Raw genomic sequence first — 16,914 nt, forward strand, 5'->3', positions numbered from 1 at the left:
CAATTCAAACCACAGGTTTTCAATGGTTTTCAAGTCCGGAGACCTAGATGGGCCATTGCAAAATGTTTTGTGTTCAATTAACCATTTCTTTGTTTATTTTGATGTGTGCTTGGGGTTATTGTCTTGCTGGAACTTCCACTTGCAGCCAAGTTTCAGCTTCCTTGTAGAGGCAACTAAGTTTTTGGCTAAAATGGCCTGGTACTGGGTAAAGTTCATGATGCCGTTGACCTTAACAAGGGCCTCAGGACCAGTGGAAGCAAAATAGCCCCATAACATCGAAGAGCCACCACCGTATGGGGTTCTTTTCTGCATATGCAGAACTCCGCAAACTCTAGACGTTTACATTTGTTGGATGACTTGAAAATAGAGCTCTTTGAATTGAAGATGGCAGTCCATAAGCACAGACAAAGGGTATCAAGGATCTGGAAAGATTCTGCATGGAGGAATGGTCTAAGATCCCTCCCAATGTATTCTTCAATCTCATAATTTTTGGGGGGGATGATAACGTCACGGAAATGTTGCCTTGCATTGATGTGGCCGGAAGGCGTGCGTTGTTATGATTCTGAACGGTCAGATAGCTAGCAACAATGATAAGAAGCTGCCATATGGGGAATCGTAGGTGACTCGTTTCAGGTCGTTGTATCTTGTTAGTGATACCTTGTTTTGAGGTGTTTTGACTGATGTCATGTCTAAACTAATATGGCAAAAAAAATTGCTAGCTAGCTAACCAACAACTGTAACAATGTATTTGATAGACAACAAGTGCTCGTTGTGCAAATGTATTTGTTTTCAATAAACATTTGAAGATGAAATATAGTTTGTATATTGTCAAGAGTCTAAACCAACCCCATCTGTTTTGCCCCAGAGTTGCGCACGCGTCTCTTTTGACCAACAATTCTATAGAAATGTATTGAAAACAGGGCTGCCAATAATATTGATCCTTATCTTTTTTATAAAAAAAAAAGTAAATTACTTGTTAAACTAAATCTCTTTCTCTGAGCAATTGTATTAGTATAAAATAACATAATTGTCCCATTGTTTTGAGCATATATGTAGCTCAGTATTTGTATTATTTATTATTTACAATCTTCTTTGCTCATCTTTATCAAGGGTGCCAATAATGTTGGACCTGACTGTATCTTTCTATGGTCTGAGGCACCCCCTGCTGTTTAAATCAGTATAGCTATAGCAAGATTGAGAAAAACATGTCGACACATTCCTGGAGGAATGAATTGAATGTCCTGAATTACCTTGAGTCTCTAGAGACACACAGGGGTCTAGAATCATTATTTTCTCCACTGACTGAAATGTCAGGCGTTGAATGTTTATTGCCGAGATTGCCAGAGGCAATTGCTTCATTTCCATAGCAACTGCCTTAGCTCACAGTGAATTTATTCATCAAAGCGGTGACATACTGTATTTATGGTTTCTGACATTGGTCCATAACTGTTGCTAGGGAAGTGAGGTCACAGTTAATGGGGCTGTTTAGTTGTGGAGTAGTTTAGATTATTCAGGCAAGTTTCAAGAGAAAGCATGTCCTTTTTTAAATTTATTTTTTACATTAAGCCATGCTGAATGACAAAATGTTTCTACTGCTCTCTGTACTGGTCAGGCTTGATTCTAATTTCTCAACCCTTCTTTACTATCCATTCTCTTTCTCACTCTGCCCCCTTCCTTTTCCTTCACTCCTCTCTTTCTTCCTCCTCTACTCTCTCCTCTACCGTTTTCTCTCAGTACCCATATCTGTAGCCCGGAGGCCCTGTGGCTTCCAGAGTGATCCGGTCCTTGACCCTGCCAGTCTTGCTGAGGGCCATGTGGCCCCTGGTCTCCCCACCTTCTCTCCATCAAGACCCCTCTCAGCATCCTTCACTGGGCCTTCCACCTCTCCTCTTTCCTCTTCACCCTCTGCCCAATCCGTCCTTCCACCTCCCTCTTTCTCTGATATTCCACAGACAGGTACTGCATGTACAGAAATTGATGGGATAGTTTCAAGGCATTTGTCCTTAATTTCAATTTACTGCATGGATGCGATTTGTCTTTGATTCTGTAAGTTATCTCTTTTGTCTGTAGTAGCTGTTCATCACCATCCTCTTTCCTTTCCTTTCCTTTCCTTTCCTTTCCTTTCCTTTCCTTTCCTTTCCTTTCCTTTCCTTTCCTTTCCTTTCCTTTCCTTTCCTTTCCTTTCCTTTCCTTTCCTTTCCTTTCCTTTCCTTTCCTCTTCTCTACCCCCCACATTCTTCTTTTCATCCTCCTCTTTTCTCTCAGCCACCTACGCTGCGGCTCGCACCAGTGCTTGGAGACCCCAGAGCGTCCCTTCCTCCTCTTTCTCCTCCTCCTTCTCCTCCACCACTTTCGGCACCTCCCCTCCTGCGTCCCAGCCCCTCCCTGTCCCCCGTCGGCCCAAAGCATACATCACCTCCCTGGCAGAGCCGGGCTCCGCCCTCACTAGGCCTACCAGCCTGCCCTCGGCCCCCGAGACAGGTACGACACAGGCACAAGGCAAAGCATATGGAGCAATTTCAGTGCCAACAGAAATTTAATTTGAATTCCAACATTTTGAATTTGTATTAGGATATTGAATTTCAATTTAAGATTTTTGAATTTGTAATGCACAAATTGAATCATTGAATTAATAAATGGAACTTTGAAACTGAATTGAATTAATATTTCATTCAGTTTTAATATGGAAGATATTGCCTTCGTTGTCTGTGTATAAAGTTTAAAAACTATAATTTCAAGTTTATCAAAGTTTCATATATTCAACTTCTCCAGATGCATTCAGATTCAGTTTTCAAATTCAGTTCAGATTCAAAACCAGAGACAACATCCTTGTACTTTGACAGCCAGGAACGGTGTAGGAGCACAGATAGAATCAAACGCTCTCTGTGGTAAACAGAAGCTTTTGGCAGTTTCTGAAGCCAATGCGGAATGTTTAATTTGTTTTCTTCCTATGAATTTGGCTCTAGCTATAAGCTATTATGACCCAATTCCTGAAAGCTTAGACTCTCTGGAACATGGACCTGCCTTCTGTTCCCATCTATGATGATCACAGGCCATACAGGACACGTCAGAAGGGAGTGTCACAAAAACTGCAATTTGGCTGAATAGTTGAATTGCCTTTTCATAGCCATTCTAAGGATAGCCTTTCCACTCCCTATTTAATCTTGCTTTTGTGACAGACTGGGTTCGAACCAGGGGCTAACACAGTCTTATGACAGGCAGGAGACCTGGTTCGAATCCAGTCAGTCACAAGAGCAAGATTAAATAGGGACTGGAAAGGCTATCCTTAGAAGGGCTATGTCAGGGCTATTCAACTATTCTTAAAGGGGCCAAATTGCGTCTTTAAGGCATAAAAAAAGCTCTTTACCTAACTCACTTTTCAAAGATGGCTAGAAATGCACACAATTTGTGCTCTTGTAGGAAGCAACCACTCGCCCATTGTTGACTAGAAATTTGCTATAACTGGGCTAACAACTCACTAACTAACAAAGAATATAAACAAAATGTGCACAGGTGGCTACATGCAGCTCTTGCTTTGATCTCAAATCAATCTCATCTACTCGCGACCGCTCATGCTGTAAACACAGTCCAGTTCAACGTGAATGGCACAGATCTATATATGGCATTAGTTATTTGCATATAGGCCTACTGCAGCTCTGAATGGTTATGGCGCACCGGTCTGTGTAGAGTACGGGCCTGAGTCGTGCCTGTCAATGCGATAGAATCCTACTCCAATGCGCTCTTTCTACAACAAAATCTCTTGCACAGTTAGTTTTGCATACTAAGTCTTGCATCGTTTTTGTTTGTTTGTTACATTGAAAGTGGCTAATATTGCGTTGATTCGATTCCCACATTAGAGCGAAATGTTGATATTGTTAACTAAAGGGGAAAACTCTAGAAAGTTGAGTGAAGTTCAATCTCGTCCTTCTCTGCGCAGGCTGATTTTTCTTCTGGGCTGCAGTCCGAGGGGAGCTGCGCGCCAGCGCACAACTTAGAGGGAACATTGCATGTAGCCTATATCATGTGCAGTAGGGTTTCCACATCAATACTTATGTTACTACTGTATATCAGACAACGTAGGGACTGTTCTGTTGACTGTTTTCTCTCCCTTTCTCTCTCCCTCTCTTTATTCCAATCTGAATACCCTTTCTACTCCAATATATTTTCTAACCACCCATCCCTCTATTTCTCCCTCATCTCTCCTGTCCCTCTTTCTCTCAAACGCATGCCTTATTTTAATCTCTCATTCTACCCCTTCTCATCCCTCCCTCACAGTACCCTGGCAGAGTGAATGGAGACCGCCCAAATCCCAGGCCCCTCTGGCCCAGCTGGACCTCTCCCCCAAATTTCTGCACCCCTCTCCCCCTGACCCAGTGGAGCCTGTGCCCCTGGAGAAGACAAAACAGAGCATGGAGACACCATGTAATCCTGCTTGCTCTCAGCCTGATCCCTCCATGTCATTCTCCCTTGATGTGTCCCATTCTTCCATGTTGCAGTCTCCTCTCCCCATCCCTCCCCCTGTGCTAGCCTCATCTCCTGCATCCTCCTCTCTCCCCACCCCTGATTACGCATCTGACCCAATGGAAGCACCTTACTGCACTCTTGTGTCCTCATCACCCCCCCCTCTCGTAACCACCTCTGGCTCTGATGCTCCTGCCCTCACCCCTGCTTCTGCGCCTGCCATCGTCTCTGATTCTTCCTCATCCACTCCCATTGATGTTAACCCTACTCCTGCATCATCCATGCCTCCCATTACCTCTGATGACCCAGCCCTTTCCCCAACCTCCACCCCTGACCCTTCCCTATCCTCTACCCCTGGTCTTTCCCCTGATCCCACTGTTCCCACCCCTGGTCTTCCTACTGCTTCTGACCCTACTGCTGCCCAATGTTATGACCCCGCTCCTGGTTCCTCCCCTCATGCTATCGGCGCTTCTCCGCGTGCTGCAGATCCTGCTTCTGCCGCTGTCTCCCAGTCAGGTACAGATCTCAAAGAGAGATTCAGCCCAAAGCATTGACATTGGACAAATGCTTGTCTAACCAGTCTACAAAATTGTACTTTGATCCCAACTGGTTGAAACGTTTATGAATCAAATTCTTCCCTCATCCACTCCCTCTTTCTTCCTTTCTCCTTTCCCCCCCTTTCTTTCCTTCCTTGTCTTCCCTGTGTCCTATCTTTTCTCTTTCTTCCTCTCCGTCTACCTCAGTCCCCCCTGCTGTGCCCCAGACTGCAGAATGGATGCACCAGGGGGTTCCCACATTGGTCCACCCCAATTTGAAGAGGCTGGTCTCCCCTCCTCTGGAGCTCCCCCACTCATCCTCTCCTCTCTCACTCACCCCCTATCCTGTACCTACTCCTGTGTTCTTTGCTGGCTCTCAGACTCAAGTCCCCACTGCCCCCCTCCCAGCACCAGTCACTGATCCCCAAGAGACAGGTATACAACCTGAGGCGACAAACAGAAAGGTGTTCACTGAAAAGTCCTCATGTTAAATAATGGGGAAATTCATGATAGAATGCTATGATGATAACGTATTCCCTTCTCAATCGTCACATGAGAACACTTGGCACCTAGCTAGTTGTTTTGGTTGTAACGGTCTCTTGCTAATTGTTGTTGGTTGTACAAATTTTATGTTAGCATTAAATGTGTTTCCTTCATTAATTGTTGGTTATTGGCTAACTCTCCCGCTAAGATAATCAGGTCTAACCAGGTCCTGTCTTTTCCCTTCTAGAGTTTCAGAGGCAGTTGAGCACTCTGACAGAGGAGGAATACACCACTGCCACAACTCCCAGTGAGTAGGACCTAATGCAACCACAATGCCTTTTAGGAACATCCCTAAATCTATACACAGGGCCAAATCCTAACTTGAGATCTGTGTTCTTAACTTTTCTCAAAACTTAAACTTATAGGGCACAGATCTTCAAGTCAGGTTTTGGCCCACAGTCAAGACAGTATATACTGATGGCTTCAGATTCATCTTCATGATGTTCTCATCTGTCATCCCTTCTAGCCCGCACTGCTGGAATGATCAGTATTGCCAATCAGAGGCCAGACCCATCAACATCCTCACTTGACCCATTGGCTAAGCCCTTTGAGACAAGAGCCTATGAGAGAAGATTGGGGGCAGACTCAATGTTTGGAATGGAGGTTGTCCAGGCAACGGCAGGGTGAGTGAATTCAAAGGTTATACAGCTATTGGTGGTGGTGCTCATTATTTATGCTTGGAATGGCTGGTTTGGTTTTAACCTGAACATCTCCATTCAATGTCGATGGCGAGCATGGTCAGTTTTTCTTTTTTTGTTCTTTTTTTTGCATGATGGAGTTTGTAAGACAAAGATGTAAGATGACACAGTAAAGGCCACTTTGAAAGACAAAAGTGTGGTAATTTGACCTTATTAATAACTATGACGAGTGAATGTCACATTCATACTAACTAAACAATTTAGTGGTATGTCAGGAATAAAGTAACCATCCGACTTCAAGGAAATGTCTTGTGTAACAATTCTTCTTGTCAATGCTGTGGTTTTCCTAGTGTTGCTGTAGTCTGTGTACTCTTCTTATTAGTTATAATGGTGACATAGATATACTGTCATGGATAACTTTCTGAAGGAGTTGTGTTTGAGTCTGTAAGGCAGATGTCGTGTTATTGCACAAAAATCTTGTGCTGTCTGGGATCAACATTGCATTGCTATTTTATTTGTCATAAATTGTTGGAAGCATGGCAGAGTTCTTAAATGTTGTAATTATAATAATTTGTTCGCTTTGGCCCTGCAAACATAGAACTACATATTTTGTCACACTCAGGATGCATGGCCACTGTAGCAATGTATCCATTTGAAATCTTCCAATGAATCATTGGAAACTACCAGATTGTCAATAGTGAAACCAAAACGATTGTATCAGTTTCTGGTAGGCAGATTTATAGTGTATCAAGTTTCCTCAAGCTGCAATGTTGTTTCAATACATAGAGAGATCTCTGCTCGTCTTGGCCCAGTGATTGTCGTACATTATATAATTTTTTTGACTGAGCGCTTGCTGGTAGTCTACTTTGTGTGCAATCTAGTAGTATGCTAACTCTAGAGGTATGCCAAAGAATTCATGTAAGATCCTTAGCAAAGCTTGTGCTTGTGCCCTTACAGTAGCACCTCTTTAAATTACCTCTGACCGTGCTTGAGATGGGGAACCTTGCTTGTTTTTCACTGCATTGTTGCTATGGAGATGCAATCCCCCCCTCCCTTGACCTCTGAACTCTGACCTTGATTTGTTTGTCCCTCAGACCTGAGATCATGACCCCTCTCCTGCCTTTTAGCCCCCGAGCACCCTCTGTTCCGGGGCTCCAATATTTTGAGATGCCAAAACCGATTGCAAAGAGTCAGGTAGAGGAGAGGTCAATCAGGGCACTCCCAGTTCCAACACCCCAGCAACCTCTCCCTTTTGCACCCATGCAAAGGCCTGGCTTACCTGAGCCCACAGTCACATCCATGAAGTCACTTGACAGAACGAGGAGTCACTTGAACAAGATGTCCATGCAGATAGGGACACCGTTAGCCAAACCAGAGCCTGAACAGATTGTGACAGTAGCCAGTGGGCAGCAGAGGATGATGGCCCCGCCGCCCCCCCATCTCACTGAGTTGCAGACCACACGGCCGTACAGAGTGTCGCAGAGCGGTCTGCCAAAGGAGAAAGACCCAAAGAAAGAGCAGGGGCGGACACTGGTCCCTAAGAAAGATGCTCCTAAATATTCAAGAGGTTCAAAAGAACGAGTGGTACCCATGGATTGGGGGTAAGTGTGGCATGGTGCACAATCACTACACACCCCTGTTCCTCAATGTGTCACTCATTCAACTAGTTCTAAAACATGTTAGCATGTCCTGAAGACTAATGTACCTCACAGGTTTACATTTCAATAAATATTACGGGCTGGTCCCACTAGTTTTTAAACACAAGAACATGTTTTGTTGTTCCCCCTTTGGCACCTTTCCTCTGACATATATACTTGGTGTCCCCTGTCCATTTAGAACTAAAAGTATGGCTGCCTCGCTGCCATCTTGTCCAAAAGTGTCCAGTTACCCTGGTTTCCCATCCACATTGATTAGGAACAGATTTAAGGCCCGACCCGAAGAATGGCCCATTGACAAAAACCCATTATGGGAGAAGCCACTGAAAGGAACACCAATTATCACCCCTGCACCTAAAACGTTGGATGAGGACCAGAAAGTAATGGAAAGAATGGCTGCCCTGTTGCCAAGTTGTCCAAGGGTAGCCAGTGTTCCTGGGTTTCCCTCAGCACCACCACCCAAAACAGAGAGACCAGCACCACCACCCAAAACACAAATGGAACCAAGTATGGTGAATCTAGCGCCAACTTGCACAAGCATATCCAGTGCATCTGGTTTGGCCTCCAGGAAACCAAAGGAGACTGAAGGGGCTGAGGCTGTAGGTTTGACTGTGGATAAGCAGCTGAAATGGGAGAGACCACATGATGAGAAGACGGTTATTGGGCTTTCTTCGTCAGTTGCTTTAGACCAAGTGTATGGAGACAAAGAAATGTTGAAACGTAAGGTAGTACTTGTCCCATCTTGTCCAAGTGAGAGTACTATTCCTGGTTTTCAATCTGTTCCAAGGCCCAAAGCCCAGGTTGTGCCAAACATGATTAACATAATGCCATCTTGCCCAAGGGTATCTAGAGTTCCTGGATTGCCAACCATAGACCCGACAAAGGCAGTACACTGGCCAGTAGATGCAAAGGCTCTGTTTAAGAAGTTACCTAAAGAGGTAGAATTATTGATGGTCCATTTAGAGGATGTTGACACAGTTTATAATGATAGTGAAAAGGTCAAGACAATGGTGGCTCTTAAACCATCTTGCCCCAAAACAGCCAGTATTCCTGGCTTCCCATCTGAACCAATGCAAGAGCCAACCAAATTGCCCAACGTTGGGACAATAAAGCTTTCTGAATCTGAACTGAATATGGTTAACCTTCTGCTTACATGCCCTTTAATGGCCAGAGTTTCTGGTTTACCCTCTAAACTGCCAATTAAGTTAGATAATGTTGATTGGCATGCTAACAGTAGGCCAATTCTAGAGAGACCATTGAAGAAAATAGCACTTTCTGTGGTGCAGGAAATGCGACAAAAGGACAAAGAACTTACCAAAAATATGGCAGATATGTTACCATCTTGCCCGAATAAGGCCAGGATTCCAGGTTTCCCCTCTGCATCTAGGCAGAAGCTAGTAGAAACACCAGGTATGATCAGTCAGAAGCTAGTAGACACACCAAGTATGACCAGTCTTCTGCCTACATGCCCTAGACTTTCTACGGTTTCTGGTTTACCCTCCAGACAGCCAATCAGTTCTAGAGATGAAGATTGGCTTGTGGACAGAGTTCCACTGTGGGCGAAGCCATTGAAGGAAAGAGAGGGGCTTATTTTACATATTTCCCAAGATCATGAAAAAACATTCAAAGACACTAAAATGATGGAAAACATGACAGCCATGTTACCATCTTGCCCAAAGAAGGCTAGTGTGCCTGGCTTCCCTTCTGCACCAAGGCAAGTGCCGAATATGGTGAGTCTTCTTCCAACTTGTCTAAGGGTATCTATAGTTCCTGGATGGCCAGCTTTAAATCAGAAACCAAAACAGGCAGTAGTTTGGCCAGTAGATAAAGAGACATTGTTTACAAAGTTACCAAGAGAGAGGCCAGGATTATTATTGGATGTTAACACAGTCTATCATGATAGTGAAATTACCAGGAATATGTTTGCTATGACACCATCCTGCCCTCGATTCACTAGCATTCCTGGCATCACCTCTGCCCAAAGGAAAGAACCCCCATCCTGCCTCAAAGCAGCCAGTATTGCTGGCCTCCCTTCTGAACCAAGGCAAGAGCCAAATGTGGTTAGCATTCTGTCTACTTGCCCTAGACTTTCTAGGGTTTCTGGTTTACCCTCGACACAGACAATCAGTTCTAGAGATGAAGATTGGCTTGTGGACAGAAAGCCACTGTGGGAAAAGCCATTGAGGAAAATGGATGTGATGATTCAACCAATTTCTCCAGCTCTTGGCATAGCATATAAAGACAAAATGATGTTGAAATATATGGTAGCCTTGTTACCATCATGCCCTAGGAAGGCCAGTATTCCTGGCTTTCCTTCAAAACTGAAGCAGAGGTTAGGATCCCCAAGAATGATCATGAAGTATGATCTTCTTCCTACTTGCCCTAAACTTTCCATAGTTTCTGGTTTACCCTCTAGACATCCAACTGAGTCAGAGCCTGACTACTGGCATGCTATCAGGGGGCCAATAATAGAAAAGCCATTGAGGAAAACAGTTGAGCTGATCCCATCACTTTCTGTAGCACATGCAATGTCAAATGAGCACAAAGAACTTATGAAAAATATGGTTGCTATGTTACCATCTTGCCTGGAAAAGGTTGGTGTAGCTGTTGTAGCATCTGCGCCATGGCAAGAGTCAAATAGGCATCCTACTTGCCCTAAACTTCCCAGAGTACCTGGTTTACCCTCTAGACTTCCAAACAATTCTGATGATATTGACTGGAATGTGGACTGCAGTCCACTGTGGGAGAAGCCATTGAAGAAAAGAGAGGGACTTATTTTACAAGATCAGGAAATGGCATTCAAAGACACTGAAATGATGAAAGACATAGTAGCCATGTTGACAACTTGCCCAAGGAAGGCAACTATCCCTGGCTTTCCATCTGCACCCATGCAAGAGCCCAGTATGGTAAACCTTATGCCTACATGTCCTAGACTGGCTAGAGTTTCTGGTTTGCCTTCCAAACAGCCAACCACGTCTAGAGATGAAGATTGGTTTGTGGACAGAATACCACCGTGGGAGAAGCCATTGAGGAAAAGGGATGTGCTTATCCTACCAATTTCTTTAGCTCATTATAAAAATAAAGACATTGTGGAAAATATGGCAGGTATGGTACCATCTTGCCCAAGGAAGGCCAGTGTACCTGGCTTCCCCTCTGCACCAAGGCAAGAGCCAGATATGGTTAACCTTCTGCCTACTTGCCCTAGACTCTCTAGGCTTTCTGGTTTACCCTCTAGAGAGCCAATCAGGTCTAGAGATAAAGATTTGCTTGTGGACAGAGTTCCACTGTGGGAGAGGCCATTGAAGAAAAGAGAGGGAGTTATTTCACAAGATCAGGAAAAGCCATTCAAAGACACTGAAATTATGAAAAATATGGTAGCCATGTTGCCATCTTGCACCAGGAAGGCCAGTATTCCTGGCTTCCCTTCTGCACCAACGCAAGAGCTGAATATGGTTAACCTTCTACCTACTTGCCCTAGACTGGCTAGAGTTTCTGGTTTACCCTCCAAACAGCCAATTATGTCTGAAAATGTTGAGTGGCATGCTAACAGCAGGCCACTCTTGGAGAGACCATTGAGGAAAAGAAAAGCATGTCTAATGCAGGAAATACCACACAAGGACAATGAGCTTATGAAAAATATGGTGGTCATGTTACCATCTTGCCCAAGGAAGGCTAGTGTCCCTGGCTTTCCATCTGCACCAAGGCAAGAGCCAAGTATGGTTGACATAATGCCAAATTGTCCAAGGGAATCTAGAGTTCCTGGATTGGCAGCTATCGAACAGACACAAACAGTAGAGTGGCCAGTTGATAAAGAGTCACTGTTGACACCTAGAGAAAGGCCAGAAGAATCAATGTTCCATTTGGAGGATGTTGGCAGAGTCTATCATGATACTGAACTTGTGAAGAATATGGTAGCTTTGTCATCATCCTTCCCCTGGAAGGCCAGTACACCTGCTCCAAGGCAAGAGCCAAGTATGGTTAATCATCTGCCTACTTGTCCTAGACTTTCCAGAGTTTTTGGTTTACCTTCTAGACATCTGCATAAGTCAGAAAATGATGACTGGTATGCTAACAGGCCACTTTTGGAGAGGCCATTGAAGAAAAGTACAGTTTACGTGCAGGAAATGCCACACAAGGATAAAGAACTTACAAAAAATATGGTAGATATGTTACTATCTTGCCCGAATAAGGCCAGGATTCCAGGCTTCCCCTCTGCACCGCAGTCGAAGCTAGAAGACCCACCAAGTATGAGCAGTCTTCTGCCTACTTGCCCTAAACTTTCTAAGGTTTCTGGTTTACCCTCTAGAGAGCGAATCAAGTCTAGAGATGAAGATTGGCTTTTGGACAGAGTGCCACTCTGGGAGAAGCCATTGAGGGAAAGGGGTGAGCCAATTCTAGACATTTCTCCAGCTCATGATAAAGACAAAGATCTGAAACATATGGTAGCTATGGTACCATCTTGCCCCAGGAAAGCCAGTGTACCTGGCTTCCCTTCTGCACCAAGGCAGAGATCAGTAGAAACCCTAAGTATGGTGAATCTTGTGCCTACTTGCCCAAAGGTATCGACCGTTTCTGGATTGCCAGCTTTGGATCAGAATCAGGCACCAGATTGGCCAGTAGATAAAGATTCTTTGAAGATGTCACCAAGAGAAAGGTCAGGATTATTAGATAATTTTGGCACAGTCTGTAATGATAGTGAAATGGTCAGCACCATGGTTGCTCTTACACCATCCTGCCCAAGAGCAGCCAGTATTCCTGGCTTCCCCTCTGCACCAAGGCAAGAGCCAATTATGATTAACCTTCTGCCTACTTGTCCTAGACTTTCCAGAGTTTTTGGTTTACCTTCTAGACATCTGCATAAGTCTGAAAATGTTGTCTGGCATGCTAACAGGAGGCCTCTTTTGGAGAGGCCATTTAAGAAAATAACAGTTTCTTTGGTACAAGCAATGCCACACGAGAACAAAGAATTTACAAATAACATGGTAGATATGTTACCATCTTGCCCGAAAAAGGCCAGGATTCCTGGTTTTCCCTCTGCACCACATCCCAAAGTTGAGATAGATCTTAGTATGTTGAGTCTTGTTCCTGCTTGCCCTAAAGTTTCCAGTCTCCCGGGTTTCGCATCCACTGAAGGGTCTACAACATTAGAGTGGCTTGTTGACCCAAAGCCTATGTTTGAACACTTGCAAAAGAAGGAGGAGGAAGAATATGTTTTTCCAAAAGACCAATCAAAAGAAGACAGTGACAAAATGAAAGCAATGGTTGCTTTGATGCCATGTTGCCCAGTAGCATCCATGATTCCTGGTTTCCCTTCTGCACCATATAAAAAGGCTGAGGAGGCACCAAGTATGATGAATCTTGTTCCCTCCTGCCCTAAAATGTCTAGTCTCCCTGGTTTTCCATCCATTGTGGGGAATAGGGAAACAGGGCGGGTAGTTTACGAGAGGCCATTGTTCAAGAGACTTCCAAAGGAGAGGAAAGTCATTATTGACAGTTTAAAGGTAGACAAAGAGGAAATGAAAACCAACGTTCCTTTGAGGCCATCATGCCCTCATGCTGCACGGATCCCTGGCTTCCCATCTGCACCACAACCCAATATGTTGAGTCTTGTTCCCACTTTCCCTAAAGTTTCCAGCCTCCCGGGTCTCGCATCCACTGAGGGGGGTAAAACAGAGTGGTTTGTTGACCCGAATCCTATGTTTGACCACTTGCAGAAGAAGAAGAAGGAAGAAGTTTTTCCAAAAGACGGATCAAAGGAAGACATTGACAAAATGAAAGCAATGTTTGCTTTGATGCCATCTTGTCCTGAATCATCTGTGATTCCAGGCTTCCCCTCTGTACCTGGGAATAAATTTGCAGACACACCAAGCATGATCAGTCTTCTGCAGACTTGCCCTAAACTTTCTAAAGTTTCTGGCTTACCTTCTAGACTTCCTAACAATTCAGATAAAGATGGCTGGTGTGTGGACAAGAGGCCACTGTGGGAGAGGCCATTAAATAACAGAGACACACTAGCCCTTTGTCCAGTGCAAAGATTATCATTCAAAGAGAGAGCAATGATTAGAATTATGGTGTCTATGTTACCACCTTGCCCAATAAAAGCCACCATTCCAGGCTTTCCCTCATCGTCACGGCACAAGTCGGATAGGGCTCATGTTAGGGTGATCCCAAGCATGGTACATCTATGGCCTACCTGCCCGAAACATGCGAGGGCTTCAGGTTTCGTCTCAAGACGTCCATCCATGGCAGGACATGATGTCTGGCATGTTGACAGGGAGCCATTTTGGGTTAAATCATTGAGGAAAGGAGAGGGGCTTAATCTCCAGCTTTCTCCAGTTGAGGATATGTCATTCAGAGACAGAGAAATAATGACAAGTATGGTCCATTCATGCCCAGCAAAAGCCACCCTTCCTGGCTTCCCATCGGCTCCACGAGCCCAAACTGCTCATGTTGAAGTAGAAAAAGAACCATGCATGATTTCCCTTTTCCCATCTTGCCCGGAAGTGTCTAGTATCATTGGTTTTCCTTCAAGACAATTGATCATGTCGGATGATGGTTATGTAGAGGGCTGGCCGATGGTCAAAAGTGTAGTCTGGGAGAAATCACCAACGAGGGTTGCTAATACTCTGGAGACTCTGGATTGCTCTCCATTTGAGGGAGACTGTTGTTACAGAGACAAAGTCATGATAAAGGCAATGTTATCTCTTATACCATCCTGTCCAAGTGTTGCTTTGAGTCCAGGTTTCCCATCTCTTCAGCTTTGTCCATCTGAGGAAATGTCATTTAGAGACAGAGAAATATTGACAAGTATGGTGCTGTCATGCCCAGCAAAAGCCACCCTTACTAACTTCCCATCGGTTCCACAAGCAAAAGATGCTCATGTTGAAGTAGAGAAAAAGCCATGCATGACTTATCTTTCCCGATCTTGCCCGGAAGTTTCTAGTATAATTGGTTTTCCTTCAAGACAGTCAGTCATGTCTGATTATGCTTATGTAGAGGGCTGGCCGACAGTCAAGAGTGTACTATGGGAGACACCACCAACGAGGGTTGCTAATACTCTGGAGACTCTGGAATGCTCTCCATTTGAGGGAGACTGTTGTTACAGAGACACACTCATGATAAAGGCAATGTTATCTCTTGTACCATCCTGTCCAAGTGTTGCTCTATGTCCGGGCTTTCCATCTGTGCCACAGCTCAAAATAGAGAAGCTTCCGAGTATGGTGAATATTGTGCTATCTTGCCCCAACATTTCTAATGTTATTGGGCTCCCATCCATAAAGATAGAACTAGCAGAGCAGGATCCAGTTAAGGGTTGGCCAGCTGACCAAAAGCCATTGTTAGAGAAGCCAGTGAAGGCGAGGCTCTCTGTGACTGTACTTTCCTCCCCAGTTATGAGTAGATCAAAAGACGACAAAGAGTTTGATAGACATATGATGGCCCTGGAGCCAACGTGCCCAGAAGAAGCCAAAATACCTGGTTTTCCCTCTGCCCCAAGACCCAAGGCAGAGCAATATATTACTTCCACAGTTAAATCGTCATGCTCCAATGTTGCCAAAGTGTCTGGCTTTCCCTCTTTACAACTAGAGAAAGTAGATAAGGTTTTAGTAGAGTACTGGGCTGTGGAGCATGGACCATTATGGCAGAAAACACAGAAAGAGATTCCAGCTATTGGAGTCAGTGGATCAGATGATGCCAACGGAATGGCAGCTATGTTATTATCTTGCCCAAAAGAAGCTAGTATACCTGGCTTTCCATCAGCACCATGGCCTAAAGAAGAACAAGAGCCAAACATGCCCAGTCTTTTGCCAACTTGCCAAATGGTTACACATGTCCAAGGGATTTCATCCACAAAGACGCAAAATCAAGAGGATGCTCCAATTCATCAGTGGCCCGTGGAGGAGAGGCCATTTTGGGAAAAGTCACTGAAAGAGAAAACAGTGCAGTCTCTGGCTCCCACTCATGATGAATTAGAGAAGGGAATGGTGTCTATGTTGCCATCTTGCCCAAGTGAGGCCATTGCACCTGGCTTTCCATCGACACATTGTCAAACGCCTCTCCACAGTGATTCGTCTCTCAATCAACAGTCAAGTCGAGGTAAAAGGCCTGAGTGGGCAGAGGAGATATATGACTGCAAGGAGGGCCAAACAGAGCTTAGCCACAAACCCAAACTAATCAAAGCAGTGGTGAATGAGAACAAACAAGAATTTAAACATGGCTCAGTTTTGGAGAGGCTCAAGGAAGAGGGGGTCATTCAGACCAGATATGAGGCGCAAGAAGTGGGCGTTCTAGAAAGAGGGTGAGTGAATAGGAGTAGGAGAGGAGACGATTCTAAATCTGCATTATGGCACTTTTATGAGACTTTAAAGCACATTTCTCTGCCTGTCAGTTGCCTGTCAGATAGAGTATGAAACACTTGCATTTCAACTCTGTTTTCAGACACTTGCACTGCCGAATGTGGCACTCCATTCCTACAGACATGCCATTATTCTTGACTGTCAGAGAGAGGTGGGTTGTGTTGGTTTGCTGCAGGAGTGCAGCTGTTCTTGTTTGACTGCTTACAATAATGCTTTTGCACCATCTGCTCCACATCTGTCTGACACTACTGTGTTTTTTGCACTATTCTTGCAAGGTGCATGCCCTGTGCTTTTCACTGTGTAATTCTTCCCATTTATTTGGTCTCTCACTTCCTGTCACGCTCTTTCAGCCGTTCGCGTCAGCCTCCCATCCAAGGGGGACAGCCATTGCCGTATGGGATGGGAGCAACTGTTGACAATGAGATTGTGGCACTAGCAGAGTATCAAGTTGTAGAGGACTTGGACATGATATGTGAGGAAGAAGCGGTAGAGGAAGACTTAGAGTCAGTCTCTGGAATGGAGCATTCTGGGAAGGAAGAGGTTACTGTGGCTAGGCAGGTGAAAGTGTATGAGATGCGGTAAGTGTGAAAGGGCCACAGCGCTCAACCTCACTACCTGCCAGCATGGTGCTGGTTTAGTAGTGTTGATCTGCATGGTGTTGCATTCCTATTGCTGTTTTTGGAGTTTGGATTTAACATTACTTAAACAGAGCATTAGCCAAATGCAG

General features: G+C 44.7%; 1 protein-coding gene across 8 annotated transcripts in view; it reads left to right on the top strand.

The window, feature by feature from the left end:
- Window positions 1–16,914, top strand: part of LOC121554340 (EH domain-binding protein 1-like protein 1) — a 66,204-nt gene that overhangs the window by 21,271 nt on the left and 28,019 nt on the right. For 3 of the 8 annotated variants that reach the window (XM_041867868.2, XM_041867870.2, XM_041867873.2), the window contains exons 9-18: window positions 1,735–1,956; window positions 2,266–2,481; window positions 4,276–4,977; window positions 5,205–5,432; window positions 5,728–5,787; window positions 6,007–6,163; window positions 7,273–7,779; window positions 8,015–16,129; window positions 16,270–16,338; window positions 16,538–16,765. In XM_041867868.2, coding sequence (XP_041723802.1) covers window positions 1,735–1,956; window positions 2,266–2,481; window positions 4,276–4,977; window positions 5,205–5,432; window positions 5,728–5,787; window positions 6,007–6,163; window positions 7,273–7,779; window positions 8,015–16,129; window positions 16,270–16,338; window positions 16,538–16,765 — 10,504 coding nt within the window. The remainder of the gene's footprint in view (window positions 1–1,734; window positions 1,957–2,265; window positions 2,482–4,275; window positions 4,978–5,204; window positions 5,433–5,727; window positions 5,788–6,006; window positions 6,164–7,272; window positions 7,780–8,014; window positions 16,130–16,269; window positions 16,339–16,537; window positions 16,766–16,914) is intronic. The other 5 variants (XM_041867875.2, XM_041867876.2, XM_041867869.2 and 2 more) reach the window with 4 other exon arrangements.

The sequence above is a fragment of the Coregonus clupeaformis genome, unplaced genomic scaffold, assembly GCF_020615455.1.
Source record: "Coregonus clupeaformis isolate EN_2021a unplaced genomic scaffold, ASM2061545v1 scaf0687, whole genome shotgun sequence".
Classification (NCBI taxonomy): Eukaryota; Metazoa; Chordata; class Actinopteri; order Salmoniformes; family Salmonidae; genus Coregonus; species Coregonus clupeaformis.